The sequence below is a fragment of the Halichoeres trimaculatus genome, unplaced genomic scaffold (genome assembly GCF_033239565.1).
Source record: "Halichoeres trimaculatus isolate MK-OKI-2021-1 unplaced genomic scaffold, fHalTri1.1 fHalTri1_scaffold_9, whole genome shotgun sequence".
NCBI lineage: Eukaryota > Metazoa > Chordata > Actinopteri > Labriformes > Labridae > Halichoeres > Halichoeres trimaculatus.
Genome location: NW_027437188.1, coordinates 32,836,360 through 32,863,731, shown reverse-complemented (window position 1 = coordinate 32,863,731; position 27,372 = coordinate 32,836,360). Strand labels below are relative to the sequence as shown.

Below are 27,372 nucleotides of genomic sequence, written 5' to 3'. Positions count from 1 at the left end.
AAAGTGTATAGAAAGTGCAAAAAGCTCCATAAGAAAATAGATGCTGACAGCTTGTCCATCATTGTCCAGTCAGCCAGCCTCCACCTCCACAGGGTCCAGGACTGAGCTTCTTCAGCAGTCTGTTCAGTCTGTGAATAGCATGATGCTACTCTGCAGTTGCTCGGTCAGCATGGCTAGCTCGTCCATCTTATTGGAGATAGATCTTTTGTTCCCAATAACAATTGATGGATGGACAGGTCAATGTCGTCACTTCTTAGCTCACACCTGAGAACCAGCACGTCGTCCTCACCTCCTTCTCCTCACATTGTGGGAAACATCAGGCATGACACCAGTTAGCACTGACATACAGGCTGCTAACAGCTGATCTCACATGTTAACATAGGCCAATTAGCCTTTAGCTCAGGCTGTATCACTCCCCCTTAATCTTTCTTCTCCTCTTCTGCCCTTTTTCTATCTGACAGTTAGGCTCCTGTGTCCACCATCACAGATCTCTGTGTTTTATCTCTTCTCACTACTAAACTTCGTCAGCTGGCGTGGTGCTGTCATAGAGACCCAAATGTGCAGTAAATCAATCCAGTCCTGCTTGACCCGATTGGGAAGCTATGAAGTAGCATTTTGAAATAATCTGTATTGGTGTCCTCACCTCCTTCTCTTCACCTTGTGGGAAACATCAGGCCTTGCACCAGTTAGCATTGACATGCTAAAGGATGCTAACAGCTGATTTCACATGTAAACAATGCAGCCATGGTTACATGTAGGATCTCCAGACAAATACAGGAGCAAAAACAGTAAAAATATCACTGAGGATAAAACCAGTTCGGTGTCCATGATGAACAATAATTCACTCCAAATGCAAAAATGACAAAAAAGAGATTAAAACATTACAAGAAATGGGCAAAGAAGAGAGAGCTGCTGCAACAGCCACAACCGTGTGGGGCCTGTGGCCTGACAGAGCCATTAACCAGCCTTATAAATTAGCCAACCTGTTAATCTACCCCTAATCTTGAGAGAATTACTACAAAACTTTACAGACAGCCAGGACGACTGATTCGGACCCGTAAAACTTTGGAGCTGACACACCTGACGTATAATTTCCCTTCCAGCTGGGAGAAGAACTGAAGCAGGAAGTGAAAAACACTGCGGCCTTGGCTACAAAAATCAATCAAAGCAGCGGGCTGAGAGCTGAGTGTTTTCTGATCGATACAGGCAAATCTGTGTGGTGGTTACAAAAGAACGAAGAAGGGGCGCTGGGAGGAGAACAACAGCTCCCTATGGTACAGACAAACTATCGATGAGTCTGGGTGAGAGCGGAGCGGAGCGGAGAGATGTGTGCTGATGAAAGGAGGGAGTCTTCTGTACAAACTGAAGAAATCTCTCCTTATCAGAGCCTGTTTCAGAAACCTGATCAATGATTCCTTTAAAAACGCTTATAAATAGACTGAGGAGAGTTTTGATTTCTGGGTTTCAGATCGTTACTGTGGTTCATTTTTCAATCACAGAGAGACGGGGAAGCTTTGGTACGGGAGTTATCTTCACACAGCTGATTTTATTTTGCTGTGTTACACCAAACCACTTCATCTCTTTGGTGAAAACATACAGTATCTAAACCAGTCAGAGCCTCTCCACCATCTGTCTGCGGTGCCTGCAGGGCTGTTATGGAGCCAAAGCAGCAGCTGTGTTAATGCAACCCTCTCACCTGTTGGCGAGGAGCTCTGTCTGATCCCAACCCAGGTAACTGCTGTGTGTGTGTGTTCATGTGTGTGTAAGTGAAAGAAAAGCTTTGGCAATTTTAGAAAACTACACACTGTGAAGCTCCAACAGCGCTGTAAGTGTGCAGCTTTACCGTTGTCCAAGTCGACCTGTGACGATTACCGACTGATAAATGTTGGTTGAAGAACTGGGTCTAGTCCAGGTCTTACAGGTCTTAGGGTCGACTCACAGTCCTCTAATGTATCACTCTTCACCGTATCCCAGGATTTTACTTAAGGTTACTGTCCTGAGGTAGACTGGTGCTCACATCTGTAATATTCTGTATGGTATCAAATTAAATATTATCAAAATGATACGTTTTTTTTAAATTGATGAAAATGTAAATGTGATGCCATGTTTTTTTTTTTATTAATCTTGCAAAAATATTTTTTTTAAAATTGTGAAATTTCAAAAATTTGCAAAAGCTGCAACCAATTTCGTAATTTAAAAAGTTGCAAAATTCAAAGAAAATGAAATTTCCAAGGTTTGCAAAAAATAATTTTGAAATTTCCAAAATTTGCAAAAAACTGAAAAACATTTTTTATTAAATAAATTTGCCAAAAAATTGCAAAATTTCAGAAGTAAAAAAACATTACAAAAAATTCAAACAATTTTGAAATTTCCAAAATTTGCAAACATTTAATTCAAAAAAGGAAAAAAAAAGAAAAAAACAGAAAAGCTTTTCAAAATTTCAAAAGTTTCCATTAATTTAAAAAATTTCAGGAATTGCAAAAAATTTCCAAAAATTGATTTATACAAATTTGCAAAAAATTCCCCAAGTTTTCATTTAATTTTATAAATTTGCAAAATTTAAGAAGTTAAAAACTTTTCAGAAAATTTAAAAAAAGAATTTTTCAAAATTTGCAAGCATTTTATAAAAAGAAATTAGAAACAGTATACTTAAAGATTTCTAATTTTTGTTGACTGATTAATTTTTCTATGATGTCTTGTTGGTGTATTATTTTTATGTTTTTAACTTAGTAAAGATGCTAATTGGTCAGGCTGCTCTTTAAAAACAGATATTTAATCTTAATAAGACTCTCTTGTCAAATTAAAAAATAAAATCTGGTGTGTTTCATCCTGCACTCTGCACTCTCCCTGCCTCTCTCTGTTGTTCTTAATGCTTTTGGAGCCAACCTCTAGTGGACATATAAGGAACTGCAGTTTTTTAGCACTTCCCATCTGCCTTCTTTCTTGCAGCTGGAGGCCGCCTCTTGGTTACTATTTGTTGCATGTCTCCAGCAAAGAGAAAACACAACCTGGATAAAGTGATAAAACCAGCTTACTGCAGCTCTACAAACTTTTTTTTCATCTTAAAAAATAAAACCCTCAGAATAGTCTGAAAGTACTTTTCATGTGTGTGATGTTCAGCCATTGTACGGCTCCTTGAGATTGACTCAGGCTGAAGTAATCTAAAGACTGAACTCTGAAGAGCTAAACAGTTCTGATCAGAGAAAAAGTTGCATGCAGACCGAAGATAAAATACCTCGCTTTGAAATTTCAGACATCAAAATCAAACCAATCTGAGGTTAGTGGAGGCAAACCTGCGACTCCAGGAAAAACATTCTGAAAACTGATTTCTCTCACACTGGCTCTGCGATTTCAGCTGAACCATTCCCATCCATCCAGCCCGTCCACTCAGCAGCTGGAGGCAATCTGTGCCAACGGTTGTGAACTGCAGCTATTTCACCAGTAATGTAACCACATATGTCTTGTAGGGCTGCTTGTGATTCAGTGCACAGAGGAAACACAAACAGAAACTATCTTCAGGGTTTGAGTTTGGAGAGGGGGGAGAAGAAGAGCATTTGGGGGGCAAGACAGGGCAGGAGTGCTGGACTGAATTGATGAAGGACCTTGGTGTTATCAGCCTTGCCTGGAGGCCCGCTGAATAAAGATCAACTATCCGGGACTCGGTATAAATCACCAGGAAGGGGCCGACAGGAGCAGGCAGCGATAGGAGATGGGAAGAGATCTCTTAGATATAAAGTGAGAGAAAGAATGAACTAAATCATCGAGGAAGTGATGAAAGAGTGAGAGCCCTCCACCTGCTCACAAATAACCGCCGTCGTTTCCTTTTAATGAAATCCTGACTGCTGATTCTCAAGGCCTCCTGACTGTGCAAACATATAACTGTGTGTGTTTGATAGAATTTATCTCTACACATTCAAACCATGACTAAATCCTCCCCTCTGTTTTTCCAGGCGTCCTCTTCCTTCCTGGGCCTATGTGAGGGTTATTGATGCGACACTGAGACGATAGATCAAACACTGGACAACGAACAGACAGCACATGACAGATGGAGCTCCATATAAGATGATGGAGTATTAATTAAAGGGTCAATAACAAAGATCACACTCACACACACAGCCATGCATCATTTCTACAGGTCGACACTTCATCTTATCTCATGTATGCACGGCGATCACGTGTCGTTATGATGTAGTTAGAGGGAAGAAACTCAGACTTTAATCATGCTAACAGTTGAAGCAGCTACATAGAGGACAAGATGTGATTTTGGCCCTTTTTGCACCAAACAATGGTTTCTGTTTTTTGGCTTTGAGGCCTTGCCAAACTTATTTTCATCTTCAGCTAAATAAGACAGAAGTAAGGGCTAATCACAGTTCTACCCCTTAGCCCAGGGGTCTGCAATCTTTACTTTTATTAGCGTCATCTTGCCTCCACCCAACTGAATTAAAGTTATTCCAGAGCCAGAAAATCTAATTTCCCTTCACAATAAAGACTAAAGAGAGTATAAAAATTGCAACAAAGTTAAAATACAGGGAAAAAATTATCTGAATGATTTGTTTTTTTGGATCCATCAAATTGTGTGTGTGATGTCTTGGCTTTTAAATTTTTTAAAAATGTTATAAGATATTTAATTTAATTTAAGATATTTAAAAAAATGCAAAATGTGCAAAAATGTGCAAAAATAGCAACAAATTTTGAAATTTAAATAAATTTAGAATTTAAAGAATGCAAAGTTTGAAAAATTTCAAATAGGAAATTCCCAAAATATACAAAAAAAAAATTAACAAATTTGCAAAAAAAACCAAAATTTTAAGAAGTTAAAAACTTAATAAAAACATTCTAAAAACTTTGAAATTTCCAAAATTTGCAAACATCTTATTTAAAAAATCAATAAAATATATAAACGAGTTTTGGAATTAAAAAAAAATTACAACATTTTCAAAAATGTCTGAAATCCCCAAATTTTACAAAAACTGAAATTTCAAAAATTTGCAAAGATTTCGATTTTTTTTTGATTGAACACTTGAATTTGATTACATATATTGATATTGACTTTATGTAATATCATGTACCCACAGCTTACTATCATCAAAAATTAACATTTACACTTTTGTACAACTTTAGGATAAGGATTTTTTTATCTGTTAAACTTGGAATGCTTATCAATTTAAAGATAAAGGACAATGCTAACCAAAGCTCTTCAGAAATCAGATCATGAGCAGTTTTAAGGGGGTTTGACCAATCAGAATCAAGTGTTTAACACAGTCAGGGGGGATGAGTCAGAAAGTTTGGTGATAAAACCTTGTTAACTACTTTATTTTCCCACTAATGAAAAGATTAATCATAACCCCCCACAAAACTTTCTTTCTTCTTTCTTCTAAAGCTGAAGATTTGAGTTATTTTATGTTTCAGACATTGTAATAAAACCTTAATTATATTCCTACCATACCGAGATTCTTCTTATTAACAGCCCCTTTTATGGTTTAATAATTTGTCTGATCGTAATATAAGACACAATTTGAAACCCAGATTATTTTCATATCTGATCCACTCCACAGACCCGCAGCAGACCCCACAGTCGTCCATCTGTCAGCACTGAAGGCTAATTTGAACACAGGTGATCTGACACTGTCACCACTCCATCCGAGGACTCACTAATTATCCAGCTCATGATGCTGAGGTCGATAACTCGCCCGAAGCGGGGAAGCCAGAGGGCTTCATCTATTCAGTGGCAGGAGGAAGAGAAGTGATGGTGGTTAGGGAGATAAAAGAGACTGAGGAGATAATTTGAGGATGAGAGGCAGCGGCGGTTCAGCCCGACAGTGACATTTGACCTCAGTGTGCAGAGCGGGTTAAATAATTCATCGTCAGAGTCAGGTGAGGATTTTACTGTGATTTCCATTCCTAAAGGTCACACTTTAAACACCTGATCCACTGAAATCTAAGTGAGATTTACAGAGACCAGAGATGAAACGTCAACCCATTGGATGCAACATTTACGCAAAAATATCTTTAAGGGCAGATGCCAAATATGTGTAATTCCCCCTTTTCAGCCAACCAAACATTTGAGTCGTTCTCTTCAATCTCACTTCACAGTTAAACCGTTTTTAGCATTTTAATTGCTGCAGTCTCAGAGTGCCAGCCACTATAACACTTAACTACCCGGATGTAAACAAACACAGGCAACCGATGTTGCCTCGGAGCGTGGTGCAGATCAAAAGTATTATGATCTAGATATAAGGATGAAGTTTTTTGTTTTAACTGGTGTTTAACCACTCAAGCACATATGCCACAGCTCAAAAATTTAAAGGCTAGTGGTGCTAGCTCTGCTAACATGAGTGACAGCTGGTAAGCTAATTTGACTCTGGCTCTCTGTGTCTGTGTTAAGTCATGTTAAATTAGTTTTAGACAAGTTGACGCAACCAACAAAAGGTGATGAGTTAAGTGATATTATCAATATATGTTATCAAATTCAAGTATTTCAAAAATTTTGATTTTTTTTGAAAATGTATCACTTTTTGAAACCATTTTTGCAATTTTATTGTATAATTAAATTTTTTTATTTTTTTTTTTTTTATGCCTTTTCTTAAATTTTGCATTTTTTTAATTTGGAAACTTTTAAAATTCCTAAAGTTTTGCAAATTCATTAATTTTTTTATTTTTATTTTTTTAAATGTGTTGAATTTAATTTTTTTTTTTAATAATTGCAATTTAAAAAAAAATAATAAAAGCTAAGGCATCACATTTAAAATTTTACACATTCATAAAACATCTAATTTAGATAAATATTCACCTGAATTTTTTTGCATTTCATATATTCATATATATATATATATATATATATATATATATATATATATATATATATATATATATATATATATATATATATATATAAATATATATATATATATACATATATATATATATACATATATATACATAAATAAATAAATATATATATATATATATATATATATATATATATATATATATATATATATATATATATATATATATATATATATATATACATATATATACATATATATACATAAATAAATAAATAAATATATATATATATATATATATATATATATATATATATATATATATACATATACATATATATATATATATATATATATATATATATACATATATATACATAAATAAATATATATATATATATATATATATATATATATATATATATATATATATATATATATATTGTATTGTAAATAAAATGTGTTTTATTTACAAAACACATTTTATCACATGGAAGAGCTTTACTTTAGGGCAGGGGTCTTGTTAATTCTAGTAAATATTCATCAAAGTTAGATGTTTTATGAATGTGCAAAATTGTAAATGTGATGCCTTAGCTTTTATTTTTTCTTAAAATTGCAATTATTCAAAAAAATAAAAATAAATTCAACAACTTTGAAAAATATATATAAATATTAAATAAATTTGCAAAACTTTTAAAATTTTAAAAGTTCCCAAATAAAAAAAAATGCAAAATTTAAGAAAAGGAAAAATTTACCATATATATATATATATTTATATATATATATATATATATATATATATATATATATATATATATATATATGTATATATATATATATATTTATATATATTTAAGAAAAAATAAAAGCTAAGGCATCACATTTACAATTTTGCACATTCATAAAACATCTAATTTAGATAAATATTTACTAGAATTAACAAGACCCCTGCCCTAAAGTAAAGCACATTGCTCTTCCATGTGATAAAATGTGTTTTGTAAATAAAACTGCTATTGCTATTTTTTAAAAAAAGTGTTGGGAATAATCCTTGAAACTGAAATGGGCAAAACCTGAGAATGCTCAGCGTTAATAAATGTTTTATAGAAAGCTGACATTCCCATTTTTGAAGCTACTGATTATCTGTAGTTCATGTGTTCATGTCAGTGTTTTGACTGGTAAAAGTGTTTCACTGTACACACTTAATGATGTTAACATCTCACTCAATGTGTCTGAGCGAACACTTCACACAGCTTCATTTAATAAGTATCAGTGATGACCCGTCCGCTCTGATGCTCCCTGCTGTCTTGTTAGCGTTGTGCTCTCTGTGATTCACTCAAATGCCATGTGGCTGTGGATCGATACGGACTCCTCAGAGAAATCTTTGACAGAAAAAGCCAGCTAGGCCTCAGGAGGACTCTAAAAATTATAAGTGTGTGTTTTTCAACCATTATCAGCACATTATAAACCTGATTATGAAGCTAACGCTTGCTTGTAGCGAGTTGCTGATTACCTAAGTAGCAATAAAACACAACACTTGAGTCGGCAGGATTAGTTTAATGTCAGCCAACGAGAGGAGGAGGAGATGGGATCCTTTAATTGTCTCACGCAGTGAGTTAAATCAATTTTGCACAGCTGGCTAAAAATTGCTCTGACATTTACAGAGCATGACGAATTTAAGTAGAAGAGCAGATTTCAACCGAGCGAACAGATTTTTAAAAAGGATAATAGAAAGGGGAATAACCGAGGGGGGCTGAAGGAGAGGGTGTTTTCAGGACAGTGTGAGGGGAGAAAGTGGAATGACTTCAAGAATAAGAGAGGGACTTAGTTAATATGCAAAGAGAAAACAAATTCTTAGAAGACAGGAAGATAATTGCACTCAAGTCCAAGCAAAAAGGAAACTAACTGTAATTGTCAGCGTCCTGAGATGACTTTGGTTTTAAGAATGGTTGATTAAATCACGATAAGACAAATTCCTCTCTGTCAGCTGTGTGAACATTATTTTAACAATCCTCTGTGTGTTTCCGAGCAGTGTTACATGCTGTAAAATTCATAGACTTTGTGTTTTAGCACCCAGACGAGGATGCAGCATAAGAGGAGGCGCAGTGACAGAGGACGAATTACTCTGTCAGACTGGCAGCAACAAGGTTCCTGCTGCTGCTGCTGCTGTGTGCAAAACAAAAGGAGACAAACAGAGACGTACTTCTCATATCAGGTCTACTTGTCACCTTTTAAGTGAGCTAGCGAAGACGTAAACTAAACTCGGATGCAGGATTTTGTTTCATGAAAAGATGAAGAATGGTTACATAAGCGTGGTTAGAGAAGAGATCTGAACTTCTTCCCTAAAACTGTTTCATTCAGAGAAAAATAAAAACATCTCGTCACATATTTCCCCTGCTGCCATCCACTTGCTCGCTGACTGCCCCTTCAGAAAGTTCAGGTTTCAAAACCACATGGTTCCTCGAACTGCAGGAACCCCTCATTACAGCACCAGCTCCCTCTTCTCATTATTTCGAGCAGAAAAAAACCCGGCAGTTTTCTGACAGCACTGAAAATTCATCGGTGCCTTTGTAGAGAAAATCATGTGAATATTTCTGAATGTGCTGTGATCTACTGGTTTGTGAAATGTTTGTGTGCCTGGAGACAACTTTTCTAAATGTGTTTGCAGTGATACAAATAAAGAAAACACAGCCGCACAAAGACACGGGGATTGGCTTTCATTGAAGGCTAAAAGAAAAAAATAAACAGAAAAGAAATTAGAAAAGACGAAGCGTTATGTCTGAGGGTTTCTCAATCCATGGAGGGAAAAGAAGTGATCTATGTTTATTGAAATGTTGGTGTGTTTTTGTGTTTGTGTTTGTGTGTGTTTACCTTTACTCATCTGCTTCTCTGTCTACAGCACTGCTGTGCTGGCTAACTCAAAGTTGTGTTACACTAAATTTCCTAGTCTGAACAGCTAAATCAATAATCTGCTCGAGGCAACAACATTTTTACTTCCAGCCCCTGAAGTCCAGTTTGCACTGCAAATCTCCAGCTAAGTAAGTTCAGTCACCACAAATCCTGCTGTGTGGTTCCCCCACGTATACTTACACAGAGTTTGATTCACTTTTGTTACATTGCATTTGCAACTCTAACACTGAGATGCAAAAATATAGGGGATGCATGAGCATTTGGGTTAAAGAGGGGGTTTTATGCTGGTTTTAGTCTTTGTTTTGTCCCTCTGGTGATCCTGTAGTAGCTTTACATGATTTACAGCTCAAGTAATCACTATTTTTCCCACACTGGTGTTTTAGAAAACTCTTAATTTACACTTTGTTTTAGACTCTTGTTTCACAAACCCCCTTCTTTCTGATTGGTCAGGCCTTTTTCAATGATTCCTTTTAACAATACTTTAAAATCAGACATTGGATTTTTATACTGAACACACTTATTTAACTATAACAAGGGTCTGCAACATTCGGCTCTTTGACTCCTCTACAGTGGCTCCTTGTAGCTTTTAAAAAAATATTACTGAATTTTTTTTTTTATTTGTCTAACAGAGAGTATTGATGATTAAAGACGTTGACAAAAAATACAACCATGCCTAATAAAGCCTTCAATTTTTTGAGATTTTTGCATTTTTTTTAAGCTAATTTTAGGCTTTTATGCCTTTAATTACATAGTAGAGAGGACAGTGAATAGAGCAGGAAACAGGGCGAAAGTGGGGGACATGCAGGAAAGCGCAACCTTTACCACTAGGCCACCTGCACTCCAATTTTAGCAAATTTTTGAAGTCTTCTACAACTTTTTTTTTTAAATTTCTTTTGTTTGACACTTGTTCAAATTCAGAAAAAAAATGAAACATTTGCCAATTTTTGACTTTTTTTTTGCATTTTAAAAAAATGTTGAATTTTTGCAAAGTTTTGTAAATTTTTTAAATTCCATTTTTTGAAAATTTTGCACATGTTTACAATTTTTTCTAATTAAGAACATTTTTGAAATTACAATATTATTTTTTTTGCCAAATTCAGGAAATTTGGGCAAATTTTTTAAAATTCTAACTTATTGTGGTTTTTGCAAAATTGTACTATCTCACTTTTTTCGACAGATTTTTTGCAACTTTTGGACATTTCATTTATTTTAATTAAATTTACATCTCAAATTTTCATTTCTTTTTACATTTCTTATTGATTTCTGTAATGCAGTTTACATGAGAATAATGCATTTCTTTTGAATTTTGAATTTCTGCAAAGTTTTTAAATTTTTTAAATTCTATTTTTTTATAATTTTTTAACTGTTCACTTCTTTTAATTTAGATATTTTTTTTGGATCACAATTTGTTTTTGTTTTTTTGCAAATTTACATTATTTTGGGCAAATTTTTTGAAAGTTCAAACTTATTGGAATTTTCGCAAAATATTGCTTTTTCAACTTTTTTTTAAAAAAAATTGGCAACTTATTGACATTCAATTAATTCTAATTAAATTTACATTTCATATTTTTCCTTTTTTTCACATTTCTGATTGATTTTGTCATGCAGGCTACATGACAAGAAGAATACATTTTGTAAGACATGGCAACCTTTCTGACATAAACGGATCTAGATATTTCTACTATTCTCACTGGAAGGGTTTGTTTACACCAAAACTGAATTCTGCCTAATGGCTGCTAGGTGTTCTTTAATTTGTATATATATTTGTACTGATCTTTGTGTTTATGACTGTATTAATATATATATTGTGTGAACTCTGAGTCCTTCACCTGTTTGACTGTGAAACCATAAGCTGAGACATTCTGTCCTGTTTTTGTTTATGTATGTTCATTTCTTATCTTTGTTTTGAAAAACTAATAAACATATTTAAGAAAAAAAAATGCTGGAAAGTCACATTGCGTAAGATTTGTCATGATAAAAATTTGTCAGAAGTGTCTTTGTGTGTCATTTTCCACATTTTTTAGAGTCAGTAAAGATCAAAAAGTCCTCTAGTGTGTGGTTGGCCTTAGACCCTGTCAGCCTACATTCACTTTAAGTTTAGATCTGTTTTCAGCTCATGCACCTTTTTTCCAGCTGGTTAGCCACATCCCCTTCTGCATGAAACATATATTTTTTTCTCAATCTAAAAAGTCTAATCTAAGCATCTGTTCAGTCCACTGGCTTCATATCTAAACATAATGTGCATTGTTGCCTCTCTGCCTGCTTCCTCTTGATTTATAGTTTCTATTTGCTCCATGTCATCACCCTCATCATTCTGGTTTATGAATATTTATTTATGAACCTAAGCCTGCCCAGATGAGCTGTGAGCACTGGAGGGTTCAGTAATGTGTGTCTTTGTATATAGACTTATTGATAAATGGGGTTTATAGAGTTTTTATAGCTTACGTTGAGTTCTCACTTTTAAATCTTGCCCACAGTCGACTTTGCTTGAGCTCGTGCATCCTGCTCCGAGATGTAAAAGTTGTTGAACTTCCTGTTTGCTGGAGTTTATCCTCCTTTCCTTTAAGCTCTGCTCTGAGTAAAATTGGGCCGGCACAGTTAATTGTCTGCTCCTCAGATAGCAGAGATAAGAGGAAATCCTGACCTTTGAAGTCAGCTGAAGTCGAGATTTAGTTGTATTCTATTTTCATCCCCCTGCAGGGGTGCGAGCTAATTGGTTTGAACAGGTGGTCTGCTCATTTGTCAGACCCACATATTTGAACACACACCTCAAACACACCTCATTTGGGTCTCATTACATGTTTCACCTCCTAGGAATCAGTTTTTAAAGCCAAACGAACAAGGAAAGGGCTTCTTATTGACAGAGTTAGCATTCATGAAGCGCCTCTGCCCACATGAAGCTCTCTAATGGGACTCTCTCCTCTCCTCCTCTCATTCATAATCCACAACACATCTCATTGCTGCTCTCCCGGTCCCCACTGCCTGCAGCTATTACTTCCTTTAACCTTCATTTTGCCAGGCTGGCTTCACTGAGCCGGTTGGTCTTTCTCAGAGAGGTGCCCTCAGTGACACGAACTCCCAGCTGGGAACGGCCCGGGGAGAGCTCAGCTTTATTATCCACCAGCAGGACGGAGCTCGCAGGGGTTAAGAGCCGGACTGAATGACACCCTAACAGAGCATAATGAGGGAGAGAGCAGCCTCCAAATGAAACATCAGCATCATCAGCAGGCATTAGCTCATCCCAGACACAGACCGGGGACAAATTAAAGGAAAACAATGTCAAAATGGAGGAAAACAAATCCTCCCTCTGGTCGGTTTGAAACCACAGGAGTGTGAACACCACTGTTTTTTATTTTTCATTTATTTCCCATTTGTCAAACAGTCCCCTTGTGCCATGTATAGATGCATTTGCATTCATGTTTTTCCATTTATTTGCATTTTTCACATTTTGCTGATTAATCATCTGTTTTCTACACCAGGCCTGTGTTTAAACGTAAGCAGAGAAGTAAGAAAACCAAGTGCAGGGAAGTCATACTGTTCAAGATAACTTATATTACACTTTACAAGCGCCTTAATGTTACAAGAAAGCTGTGACAAGTCTAATGCTGGCACCACAAATCTGGTAAACCCATTGAATGTATTATAACCCAAAGAATAAGGGGAAGTGCTGTCTGAGTGGGTGCAGACAGTGACCAAACGACTTAAGTGTCTTTACAACTGCTGATCTATACTGCACGCTATCACCTGCTATTGCAGTAACACGCTTAATGTGACTTCAGAAGATAAACCATGGCGTCAGGAAAGTGCCAGTTTGAGTACACGTAGGAACCATGCCATCACTAACTGTTGAGCGCGGCTGTTTTGCTGCAAGTCTATTTTGGCTGGAGTGCGCTGCAGAAATGCGTCAATCTGTGCAGAGCAGGTTGAACCAAACAGGAAATCAGACACAAGAACGATTCAGATTACCCAGTAATTTCAAAATAAAGCAACATGTTCTGGCTCCCGATTGTAAACCTCATCCATGTTTATCAAAACTACATCTCTGACACATGGCCAGAAGTCATCGGCAGGTCAGATCCAGATGAAATCTGAGGTTTCAGAGAAGGAAAGTTAATCTAGGAGGTGAAAATCTTCATAATTCTCTACGGGACAACACATTCTTCCAATAGGACACCAAAAGAGAGGAGAAGGTGCTGAAATTTGGAGAGGGCCACGATTAACATTAACATGCTAGTTAATAAGCATGTCATGGGCGGGGTTCCTGCAGGAACATGTGGTTCTCCTGTGATCTTGGGTATCCAGCTGCTTTGGGTGCATATAGTGTGAATTGGCACGCAGTGTTCGTGTACACGTTCAACTTCAATGAGTTTTGGCACTCGGGGGCAGGCATTAAATGGGCAGACCCTTCAACTTCCCTCTTTTTGATTGGTCACCTTACATGCCTACTGTTTCTGGCTCAGAGGCAATCTAACACATAGTCGCACAGGTCATCACAGCAGCTGAAGTTTCTGAAAGTTAGAGGTAAAGAGGTAAGTTGGAGTGCAGATAACTTAGCAGTCTAGGTCGCACTCCATGAGGTTCACCCTCGCGTGAGTGGTCCAGGTTTAAATCAAGCCAGTGGCTTCTTTCCTGCATGTCGCTCCTCACTCTCACCCTGTGTCCTGCTCTATCCACTGTGGCACAGTGTGAAGGACACCTCGTGCAAGCAGAGACCGCAAGCATGGAGAGTGGTCTTCAAGAGCGCTGATTATGGGTTCTCCTAGTGTCATATTTCTCCGGGATTTCTACCAATTTGTGCCGATACCTCATCTTGCCTTATCATCATTATTTTCCACTGCCCGTTTCATTCGACTCCCATTGTTTCCACTCAGACTTCATTGGAGTTACACACCGGTGATGTAATTTCTCTATTATTGGTTTGCACGCACACCAACTATGTTTACCTCTGCCGCGCCCACATACCTCACCAGGTCCTCGTGTAAATTCCAGAATGAGCGGAAAAGAGAATTCCCGTTTATCCGGGACAGCGCGAAGGGGACAGGATATGAATAGATTGATGGTTTATCTATGCAATGTATGCTTTTTTTGTTTTATTTATCTATTTAATTAAGACATTTTTTTATTTACCATCTTTTGCATGGGTACTGAGGACAGCTATTAAATTTGCTATGTGACTTTACTTTGTTACTGTGGACTGTTATTTTCTTTGTCCAATAAACAAACTCTGTGAAATTCAAGTATTTCATTGTTCTGTTGTTTGTCTTGGTTTGTTTGTATATGACCCCCCCCCGCGTTTAAAAATCTCCCGAATTCTGAGGTCTCAAGGTTGGCAAGTATGTTCTGTGCATCCTTCATGTTGGCATTGCTGTTAACCAATACATCCACCAGAGGGGGCATTCAAGAGTCAAGAGTTTATGACAACAACTAACTCAAAAACAAACATGGCGACTGTAGAGGAGTTTTACTAATACACTGCTTGCATAAAGGACAAAAACTGAGGCAGCGTTGTAGGAGGTGGTGGTTGGTGAGTCAGTTAAATACATCACGAAAGTTCTGCATTGTTATCTCTTCTTCCTGTCTCACTATAGCTACGTATCGGGGAGTAGCAGCAACACTGCCCCCATGGTTTCCAGTGGTACTGCTTTATGTGGCACGTATTCTTAAGCTTCCTGGAAACATGCAAAAATATGGACGAAATGAATGCAAAACACGGACAGAAGGCTCCGCCCATATCCGGATCTGTACTTAACATCGAGAATAAATGGGCCTTGAACCCAAATATTTACTGCATGTAGACGTAGCCAAAGATTCCAGATGAGGAAAACTTAGACTTGTTTTTTAAACAGGAAAATAGTTGTACTGACTCTACCTGAGAACATTTTGGACATATGATAAGTTATGATCAGCCCCAAATCACACCATGGTTGAAGAAACCAAATAAATCTGGCTTAGAGTATCTTGTTGTGCAGCCTTGACGAGGCAAAGGTTGGAAAATGAGGAGATTAGAAGAGGGTTTTACAAACAACCATCAAAACTACCTCTGGTGTAAACTTTGTCTCAAATGCAAGAACCCACAGAGGTTAAATGGTTGATTTCATCCTAATTCAAGCTTCAAATGACCAGAAAATCACTCTTCTGTTCTCTGTAAAACCAAACCAGGCTGAATCCTGACTTTAATAGCGGCAGATAAAAAAGGTCAAACAGTATCGTTTCTCTGCAGGCAGAATGAGAAACTGTTCGTTCTACTTCTGCTCTTGCAGCTGTTACTACTGCCACTTCTTCTGCCCCCTTTTCTTCTCACAGGAATCAAACTTTAAAGCCAGCACTGAATAATGAACACTGAGTCAGGCAGGTTTGTCACCATGACAACCACGGCTCAGCCTGCCAACGGGTGCCCCTTCCCCTTCTATTATTATCGTGCCCGCCAAACGACCTGGATATGGTTGACGTGGTGCACAGATTGCCATTGGAGTGAAATATGACACAGATCTATCTGCTGACGTCCGTATGGAGACGAGCTCGGGCTCCATAAATCTGAGACAGCGTTTGGAAATCAGGAGGGACGATAAGAATGTCACGTCATTCACATGTTAGTGTCATGAGTGTCTTTAAATCTGGAAAAATCTGCTCTGAACTTCTTCTGTATTCATTTATTTTTATTAACTGACAAACTTAATGATTCATGGAGTAAAACACACGTATACTCACTTCACTGTAAGTTTAAGGATAATAAATCTTGAAATGAGGGTAAAAAGATCTCCTCATGGCTCTTTGTTTTAATAAGTCATGGTTTGTTAAAGCGTTTTAATATCAGATAAGACAAAAATTAAAAAACCCAAACTCGAGGAGAGTTAATCTTTGAGTTTGAGCATTAGCTTGTTTGTTCAGCCGCTTCCCTTGATGTTTAAATTGGTGGACTGCCAGAAAGATTAACGGGGAAGATGCTGATGTTTTGCTTTCATCTGAAACATTTAGGGATGTCTGACGCCCTTGAAGTGGGATTGAAGGGAAATTTTGCCAATTAAATTTCTATTAAATTCATCTCCTTTCTTTATACAGCAGGGAATGAGAAATTCATGCTCACATTTAATGTTTTATCCACACAGAGTTCAGAGGAGTATTTAATTTCCTTATTTTTGAGATTAAACTGTCGTAGGCTGACAGTTCATTTTTCAGAAAATCCTTAAAGAGGGGGTATTGTTTCTATTTTTAGTCATAATAATGTCCCCCTGGTGGCTGTGCAGTAGCTTTACGGGATTAACAGCTCAAAGATATCCCTATTCTTCACACTTTTGTGTTTTAAAAAAAACGTATTTCCCGCTGCTCTGTCACTTTAAGGCTCCCCCGCTCTAGACTGGCCAGCCCTCAGTAGACCTCCTGGGAGGACCTTGGTGTTTGAGGCCCATCCCTCCACTGTGTCATAAACCACTGAGGAGATTTTAAAGCAAAGACGCCAACATTTCAGTAACAGAACTGAGCATTTTAGGCAGTTCACCAACAGATTCAGGAATTTTTACAACGTATGAATGCGTAAAGGTTTGAACATCCAATGTTGTTTCTTTATATCCATGTTTACAACATGGGAAAGCAGGATACCCCCTCTTCAAGGTGAAAAAGATTTAAAAAAGGGGTTGCTATAAGTAAAACCTTCAAGTTCAGATAAGCAAAAAAGGAAAAGGTAAAAAAAAAAAATGTCAAAATGGGAAACTTTCCATGGGAATCTTCAGAAAGTAGTGTGAAATAACAGGAATTTTCAGGAATTTATATCAACAGCATTGACAAGGTCATTTAAATGTAGAAATATTAAACATTCCGTCTGGTAATAAGCAAACTTGCATGAAAAAATGTCTAATGCTATAGTTTTTAAATCAAGATGATAACTAGAAAAAAACCCTGAAATTTCCAGAATTTCTGGGAAAAATCTTCTGGGAATTTTAGAAAAAAAAACATTGAAAAAAAAAAAAAAAACTTGAATGCAACAAAACTCTGAAAATGTCCAAAATTCCCGAGCCAAAATTCCCATGGAAGTTTTCAGGAAACTTTCCTGAAATTTAACTAAACTCTCCCACCCTTTTGCAACCCTGATGCAAACTCCAAATGCAAGTGTTGCCATGATGAGGTCAAAGAAAAAAACCCCAGAAAAAAACAGATGCTGTTCCAGCTCACCTTGACCTCGACAAAGTCTGGCTGACCCAGAGCGATGAGCTCTGAGTAGGACAACATCTCCTCCACGTTCCAGGCCTTCACCAGCGTCAGTCTGTACACTGTCCTCTGTCTCTGAGGGGACACACAGGAGGACAGGTTTTAGAAAACAGGTAAAAAAGATCAGACATGAACATGGTTCTGTTGAAGGATACTGAGATTCAGCTTAATAACTTATCACAAGTCTTATTCTTAAACATCAACATCCAATTAAAGATAATCTATTTATCAATCTCACATTTGTCATTTTGTAATTTGAAGACATCAACATCTTTTTGCAATATTTTGTTCTTTTTTTTTTAAACCCTTACTTAGGTCAAATAATCATTTTATAACTTCATTAAAAGTGTAGCAAGCTATTGTGATTATCTTTTATTTTTTTTATTCTTGACTTTTTGTTTTGTATTTTTATTTGATTATTTTTATTCTTTTTTTCATTGTATTATTTATTTCATTTTTTATTTGATTTTTGTATTCTTTATTTTTATTTTGTTTTATTTTATTATCTATTATTTTTATTTATTTTTATGTTTTATTCCATTAATTAATTTATCTATCTATTTAATTTATTCTCATTATTGTTGCTGTTGTTATTTTTGTCTTTATTATTCATTATGTCCTTTGATAATATGTGGTTTTCTTAATGTTACTGTGGGTGGGGGTTATAGTCAGCGGAGTCTAACCTATTATATAATAATGTACTATAAAATTCATAAAAAAATTTAAAAACTGTATTGAGTGGTGTGATAAACCAGGGCAAAAAAAAGCCTCTGTCAGTGAAGTTCTTCGTACTAGATGCTACGGGACAATCTCAACCGCACAGCTCAAACAGATCAGTGAAGACTTTCCTCATCCAATCATAAATTCAAACTCTCACAGTCCTCCTCGGGTATTTTTTCATATTCCTGGTTTGTTATTTGTAACATCTGTCCTCATCAGACAGCACAGCAGCTCGCAGATGTCCTGTCAACCACCTGCTTCCTACCGGCTCCTTTGCATGCTTACTAATAGCTCAACAACTGCTGCAGCAGACCTGCATATGCTCCCAGTCCGCCATGATGAACTGAATGATGAGAAACTGAATATTGTACTTCTCTGCTGTGCGGCTTTATATTTTTCAACAGGAGCAGAAACAACAACAATAGTGAATAAATAAAAACGCAGCAATGTGTCTCTGACTGGATAACCTCTTGATGTGCAGACTCACTTTGCATTTTCCAACAATTAAAGCAAGGCAATCCAAAATAATCTATACTTCAGCCTGTGGAAGCTGACACACACATTTGCATTGTGGGCTTTATGTTTCCAACACACTTCATCAACTTTAAGAGGGTTATCAATTTTTCAAGGAAGGATTTTTATGTGTTGTTTGTGCTCGGCTTAAAATCAAGCCAGACTGTTCATGGCATATAACTAAAATATACAGGATATGACCGAGTTCAAAGCCAAAAAATAGATCTGGCATCAGTCTAACTTTAATTAATTTTCCCTGAGTATAGAGAGCAGAGCAGAAAGGACTGCCCACAGCTCTTTGGTCTAAATTCAGGCTATTGTTGTTGCTAAAGAGCAAGGGGAGGGGGATTACGGAAACTGAGGTGGGGAACAAAGACAAGCGGACGAGATGAAAGAAGCTGAGTGGTGGGGACAGAGAACATCAAGAAAATAAAAAGATAATCTAAAGAAACAGGTAAATGACAATGAGAGCAGACAGAGCACTATCCTCCCTCCCTCCTTTCTTCTCCATCTCACTGGGAGGTTATCTGAAACACACGCTCCTTTCAGCCCAGCAGGGGAAGAGGATAATTGGTCAGTGGAAGTAGGAAGGTGAGGTATTTCAAGCTGTCTTTATTCCAAATCCGGCACCTAGGCACGGCTCTATCAATCCCCCTGCACACTGACAGTGAGGCCTGGTGGAGGGCTGTCAGACGGAGAGCAGGGGAGGGATAAGAGCTCAGGAAGGATGGAGACAGAGCCCACCGTGAAATGGAGACTTAGGAATCTGGAGCTGAAGCAGGGACACGGGGCAGAAAAGGGAGAGTATTTTTGGAAAATCGGAAGCTAAATAAAGAAAACACCATATAACCAGACTAGAGAGCACATGTCCTAAACGTGTGGAGTCAACACATTCAGGGAAAAATATCTGAGCAATGCTCAAGGAAGAGGTATTGAGCATTACTTAAGACTAGGTTATGCTTTCTGCACAAATGTGATGCACAGAAATGAGACGCCGGGGATCAGCATGAGAAAACGCGTGTGGCTTTATACTTTAATACTCCACGCAGTGTCCAGTCCCAAACAGCAGGGGGGCGGTGTATCGCAAACACACATCTACTGATGAATGATATAAATGCCAGTATTTTTCTACTTCTGACTCTAGGAGCTCCTATTTGTCCACGTGTCTCCGTGCAGTGGTAAGAAAATTTCATATGTGTGCAACATAGTCATTTTTTACTTGAAAAGGCCCACGTGAAGGGGCAAGGCTGCAAAAATAACGTCATTTGTGCAGACCTTGCAGACACATCAAGCATTAACCAAACTTTAGGCTTTGGCATAGACTGTATAAACATGGACGTAGTCTCCTTGACGTCACCTGTCTGTTTCTAAAACGGAAAATGAAGCACATCAGCTATCCCGGCCATACAGTAGCAGATTTTAGCACTTCAGCATTGTCTCATATTCTTAAACCTGAGGTTGCCGCTTGGGCTTTAAGGATGGGAGTGGAAACCCAGTTCCTGTTAAGATCACTAAGAAATGTTTAAATCCATCAGTATCGTTAGTCTTTGTGCTTCACAATTCGCTTATCGATTCTTTACACTATGTCATAGCTGTCGGACCTTACGTCAACTGGTCTGCCGCAGCTATCTTAGGACGCGGTCACACTGGCAAACCGTGCTGTGCTTAAGTACGCTTCAGCCCTAGAGCATGTTTTGAATGGCCAGTGTGAGCGCAACCATGCCTAGTTTGAGATTGATTCACTTCTCTGTTTGGGCACGCTTTGGAGAGGTGGGCTTCATCACGGTTTACTTCATACACGAGCACAAGCACGCGTACATGATCCATGACGTTTCATCTCCGCGAGCGTATCTCTCTAAAATCATTTTAAACAAAGCGGGGGTGTTAGAGGGCCGTGTCAGGCCAAAACGATTTACCATCAGTCTAAAAGTCTCTAAAGTTGTAGCAGCGCTCTCTGTGTCTCATTGTGTGACTCTGATGAGATTGCGCTTCATGTCAACAGACGCTTCACGATGATGCAGCAGGCCATGCGCCTGTGTGATACCCGCTAAAGTCTGGTTCATATTGGAGTAGTGTGACCACTGGGCGTACTCTACAGCTGGGAAACAGAGCTGCATGGGGCCATCATGCTTAAGCACTGCACAGTAGGAATGGGCGATTATGGTAAAAATAAGAATCCCGATTATTTTAAGTGTTATTGAAATCACAATTAATATACACAATTATTCATTTATTCAAAATCTTCAGCACTGATTTAAACACAACTTTAAAGAACCAGCAAGTGGCACATACAGTATTATTGATACACATAAGTCACACACACTCGCTGTGTCTGCACATGGAACACAGAAGAGCTATGAAGCACAGGAACTTGCATATATCTACACTGTGTGGCATATTAATTGTTTTTCTGCGATTATATTGTTTTTATGATTGTCAGATGGCAAAATTGAAATTACGATTAAAATCCGATTAATTGTCCAGCCCTACTAGACAGTTTGGATGGCCAGCGTGACCGCATCCTAAGCTTAGCAGATAGTAACATTTCCCTAGAAAACTCTGTTTTAGGATTTTCAGCTTTTTTTCAGCTGAACACACAAAGAAATGTACATTACTCCCTCACGAGAGATTCTTATTCAATAAACTTCACTTGGTACAAATCTTTTTATTTATAAAAAAAATAAAATAAAAAATAGCGCAAGCTTGATGCTAACGTATATGGGAAATCGCTTTGAAATATTCGCGGTTAGCATACATCTGTATAACTTAGGCTTTAGAATAGAATTTCAATTGTCATCACAGAAACATATCACAGTTACTCTTTGTAAAAAAAAAAAATACTGAAAACTCCAAATGAAAGAAAAGTTATGTACGGGATCATGGCTGGCTTCGTAACAATGGCAAGGTTCCAAACAACTTAAATGACTGCTAAAACTACTTTGAGACGCTAGATGGCCTACTTGAGTCTACAATATATAACAAAACAGTACATCAATGTCACATGATGTGTACTTATTTCTGTATATTTACGCCCAGATATATCCAGGTCCAGTGGCCAATTACATATTTATTTACTTATAAACTCAATTTAATGTTGTTGACACAGAAAACCTATAAAGCTACTTTTTGTACAGAAAAAAATCACAAGAGGAATTGATAAGATGTCTGTGTTTTTTAGCTCAGTTTTTTGAACAATCAGTTTTTTGGAAAAGAGGTTTTCAATCTCAATGGGACCAAGTTGGTTCAATAAAGGTTAAATGAATAAAAAAAATAAGAGAATCTATAAAGAATTGAATCGATAAGTAGAATCAAAAGGGCATTGGTATCAATAAAATCTTATCAACGCCCACCCTTAGGCTTCATACTGACACTTTGGTAGCCCTTCAGGAGATTTACACAGTTAACAGCTCAAATAATCCTTATTTTTCTCTCACTGGCGTTTAGAAAAACTTTCTTTCAGGCTTTTATTTTAGCTGCTGTCTCTTTAAGGCTCCCTGCTCCACAAACCCCCCTCGGCTCTGATTAGCCAGCCCTCAGGAGGCCTGTCAGGGGTGGAGCTATGAGCAGACTCTGCACAGCATCTTCCCAACAAGCATACACATACTGTAAGATTATTGATGTATCTGATGCCATGACGATCCTGCGGTTGGCGCTCTCCTACAGACACCTTACACTGATCCTACTCATCGACCTGCGGTGATAATGGTGATCGAGAAGCAATCAGAGAGCAATGATCCAGCTCAGGCTGTGTAGTTAAAAACACCTCAAGCTGGGTGATAATGAATTTGTCTGTTGTCTGTTAAAGCAGTAAACACCAGGAAGAGGACGAGTAATGAATGAGGCTCCTTTAAAACACTTCACATCTTTCTCAAGGTTGTTCCCTAATAACACCGAAGCACTTTTTTTTTCTGCTTTGGCTTTTTAGGGAACACTCCCTGATAGAATCGATTTACACGAGCGGCCTGATGGCTCGATGCGGGCAGTGATAATGGACTTCCTCTGCTCTCCAATGATGAAAAGGCACATAAGGTTATTGGATGCACTTTTTTAGACTGCTATAAGGGTAACGCTTAATAGAAATGTACACCTCTGAAGGTAGACAGGGTGGCGTATCAACTCTGATAAGCTGCTGTTAAAAGTTCCAGGAATCAATAAATTTCTGCCCTTCTCGACTTCAAGGGAGTGTTGAGGGTTTTCAGAGATCTCTGACATTTGCTGGCACCTTAGCTTCTGCATTAGAAATTGGCAGACGGAGAAGACATCTCAATCTGTGGGCTGCACCGTGGTGTGGTAAGAGCTGTCACCTCTATAATAAGAGCCTCTATTACACCCATTCATTCCAGCTTCCTCCCACAGTCCAACAACATGCTCATGAGGTCGACTGGTGACGGGGAAAGGCTGGAGCCCAAAGCATCTCGATCTGTGCTCTCTGTGAGGAGTTAATCAGGCAGCGTTTATCTGCTGCTCGGATCCACTTTGGACCTAAGAAAATGACTCTGCAGACGATGGAAGACAATCTGATCCCGAGTCGGAGATAAGAAATTGTTTTGTGAGAAATCACCACAACAGTAGCTTTATTCACAGTTTTCTTAAGAAGGGAACTTTTGTTGGGGAAATATTTGTCTGTTTGGGGCTATGCTCTGTTTTCAGGAACTATGGAAGGGGATTGTGGGAAGGTTAAAGTTGACTCCCTCACAGAACAGTTACTGTAATCATTAGGGATGGGTACCGAATCAGAAACTTTTATAGGTTTAAAATCAGAGTAAAGATGAGACAAACTGAATGACTGACAATTCAGAAATGTCTTTTTGTCTTTCTATAGTAGCACAATGCTACATTCACGTTGGGACACCACCCAGAAGAAAGGGGCGGGGCTACAAGAAGCTCATTTGGATTTAAAGAGACTCACACCAAAACTGACCGTTACAAGGAAGGTTGTTTGTCACTGGTCTAAAACTTCCTCTGGTGCTTTATTTGTAGAATATTTAGACTGAAAATGGGTTAACATGTATTACAATTTGATTTATCTAACAATACTAACTAGGGATGGGTACCGAATAAGGCACTTTTGTAAGTACCAAAAGTACAGGGCACCGATTCACTTAAAATCAGAAGGTACCATGTTAAGGTACCTAAATGCATCCTTGTGACTGTGACTGTGAGAGAGTGGAATAGTAGGCAATGAGCACAGTATTTTAAAGTTTGAAGAATAAATATGTTAAATTAAAAAAAAAAACATTTTATAATTAAAAAAATTTATATTTTTTTACCACAAAAACACAAAAAGTACCGAAAATTGGTGCCATTGAATACCGATACCGATTCCCTGGAACCGGGCTTTGGTGCCGTATCATTTCAAATGTGAAAGGTACCCATCCCTAGTTCTTATACAGGAGCCAACTGAATTCTGCATGTAGTACCAGGTACTGGTTCAGATAAAATCAAAAGGTACCACGTTTTGGTTCCTAAACGCATCCTTGTGACTGTGAGGGAGTGGAAGTGTAGCCAATTTTCCATGTTGGACATGAACACAGCATTGCAAGTTTATACATTGAAGAATCAATATACTAAATTGAAAAACTTTGAGATTTTTATTATTGGAATTAATATTTATTATCAATTTATTATTTTAATATTTATCACCACATGTACACAAAAAGAGTACCAAAAATTGGTACCGTTGATTTCCAGGTACTGTATCGTTTCGAATGTGTAAGGTACCCATTCCTAATAATCATTACTCAAGGGATAATTCAGAATAAGATTTCATATTTTTATCACTTAAAGGCTGCATGAGGACTTTCCATTTGGTGTTAATTGCAGTGACACCTTTGGAATGAATCTATAATATTTTTCCAGGATTAAGACTCCACTTCCCATAAGCACCAGCATCCACTGTTGCAAAAAAGTGACTCTATGTTTTGGAGAGGAGATTTTCTTCTTAACAGTTTTCATTGTTCAAGACAACTTTTCCCAGGATGCAAAGTGACAAGGTAATGCATCAAGACTGTCCTGTCAAGATTTCTTCTGCTCTGACAGTCCAGCTCCAGTGTCCACCATTACTCCAAAGAAAATTAAATTACTCCAAGAAATCATTTTCAGAAAAAGAAAAATGACAGATCCTACTTCATACCACTAAACTTTCCAGCTGGCGAATTGTTTTCCTCAAACTACTTTCTCAGTTACTGAGAAATCCAATTTAGATCAGAAGTTATCCCAAGTGTAGTTGTGTATTATGAGCAGGCAAACACAAAAAGTGAGAAAAGTAAGACTATTTCAGGATCACTTACAAGTTAGGAAGAAGCACGTAAGCATTAAACACATAAAGCTTCAAACAAAGGGAGTGTCAGGCCTGAACATTTTGCACGGATCACGCGAAAAACTGTCATTGTCCATAAGTGAAATCTCTTGCATTAAAGATGTGTACGGTGAACTCAAAATTTGTTTTTCTCTTTGTTCCTCGTCAGAGCCAACTGATGGTACATAATGAACTGTTACTTGAATCAAACCAAAAGTTAACTCAAACTTCAAAACTATAAAAAATTTACATTTACTGACAGAAACCATGCCGACATCACAGAGCATTAATCTGGAGAAGACCAGAGAGAAAAGTCCTATTGCTGCCCCTCAGTGTTAGAAACACTGGAAACAGACCCAGGCCCAGCTCACCTTTTCTCCCAGAGCTCTGAGGCTGTCCAGGAAGCGGGGCCAGAAGTCTTTGAAGAGTGGCCTGTCAATCTTCTTCAGGCTGTCTTTGGTGCTAGCGTCCACACTGACATAGAGCTGGGTAACTGGCACCAGGCTCCTGTTAGAGACGGGAAACACAGAGCAGAAGAAATGATGAGAGCAGAAAGGCAAGTTTGTTTATACAGCACATTCCAGCAAGGCAATTCAAAGTGCTTTAGAGATACAAATCAACAAAAAATATTAAAATAAAACAATTAAAACAGATAAAATACAATAAAACAAAATAAAAGCACAGCACTCCTCCAAACGATGTCTTTGTAGTTTTTATGTCTTTTGTCGTAAAGAATTGGGTGCTGGGACACGATCACAATGAATGAATGTTTTGGTATGTGAGTTTTCAACAACAAGGATTTTGATTGGTCGGATGTGTACTCGTTGCAAGTGAAACTTTGGAAAAATCGACCTTGGTCTGAAAAAATAAAACCTGCAATTTCGCTCAGTGAAAAAACATTGCTGGTGTGAACGCTTGCATTGAAAAACAGAGGGTTTGAAAAATAAAAAACATGCAAAATACTCGCATGAAAAATATGCGTCTGGTGTGCAAAGGGCTTAAATCCTGGACTGGACTGGAACTGGACTGATGTGATCCACTTTCTTGAAGCAGCGTTCTGAGCTAGTATTTTAGGGAGACCTGTAAAGACGCTGGTACAGCTACCAAGTCTACTGAAGATAAAAAAAAGCATGGACCAGTTTTTCCAGGTCCTGCTGACACATTACATACCCAGCCACCAAAGTGTCTCAAAACGTCTTAAGACACAAATTTGAAGACGCCACACATGTATTAAGACATGACATGGGGTGAACCTAGACAGGTTTTTGTGTCTTTAAGACATTTCCACCAAGCAGTCCGGTTCAGTTCAGTACGGTTTAGCACGGTTTGGTACAGTTAAGTCTGATCCTGTTTGTGTTTCCACAGCAAACTGTGCCCTCTCGTGGTAGGCAGCGTGTAAGCCAGATGCGGAAAGCCACAGCTGTTAATACTGTGACGCAGTAGCAGCGCGACACAGTTTACCCCGCTAATAAATCCAACGAAGAAGAAAAACGCAACACAGTAAACAAAGAGCACAGATTGAAGACATGCAGCATTTCATCCTCTCTGTGATTGGCATGTAGCTCTTTGATACAAAGAACAATCAAGCTTTGTTTCAGAGAAGACTGTGAGCCGCCAGGAGAAATACAGCTCATGTCGGGGTAAGTGACGATTCTTTTGACCAATCAACAGTCTGCAGTGCTGTAGCTCCACCTTCGGAGAGCTGATCGGTTCAGTCTGGCACCCATGCAAAAGGGTCCCAAAAAGTGGGACGGCTCGTCCCATTTATTTGGGGATCTGTCCCGGGATAAGTCAGTGGAAACACCACAAAATGTACCCCGTACCGAGATAAACCGAACAGGTCTGCTTGGTGGAAACGCGGCTATTGAGTGTCTTAAGATGTCTTAACCCTTTAATTTGTCACTCAACTATTTGGTAGAGCATTTTTGGAGTCACTGTATCGGG

The 27,372-nt window shown here is 37.9% G+C and overlaps 1 protein-coding gene across 1 annotated transcript in view; it reads right to left on the bottom strand.

Annotated features, from left to right (window-relative positions):
* The window catches only part of tyw1 (tRNA-yW synthesizing protein 1 homolog (S. cerevisiae)), an 88,494-nt gene that overhangs the window by 13,621 nt on the left and 47,501 nt on the right, over window positions 1-27,372 (bottom strand). The window contains exons 13-14 of the mRNA XM_074680378.1: window positions 25,800-25,935; window positions 17,862-17,972 (exon numbers count right to left, since the gene is read on the bottom strand). Of these exons, the coding sequence (XP_074536479.1) occupies window positions 17,862-17,972; window positions 25,800-25,935 (247 nt within the window). The remainder of the gene's footprint in view (window positions 1-17,861; window positions 17,973-25,799; window positions 25,936-27,372) is intronic.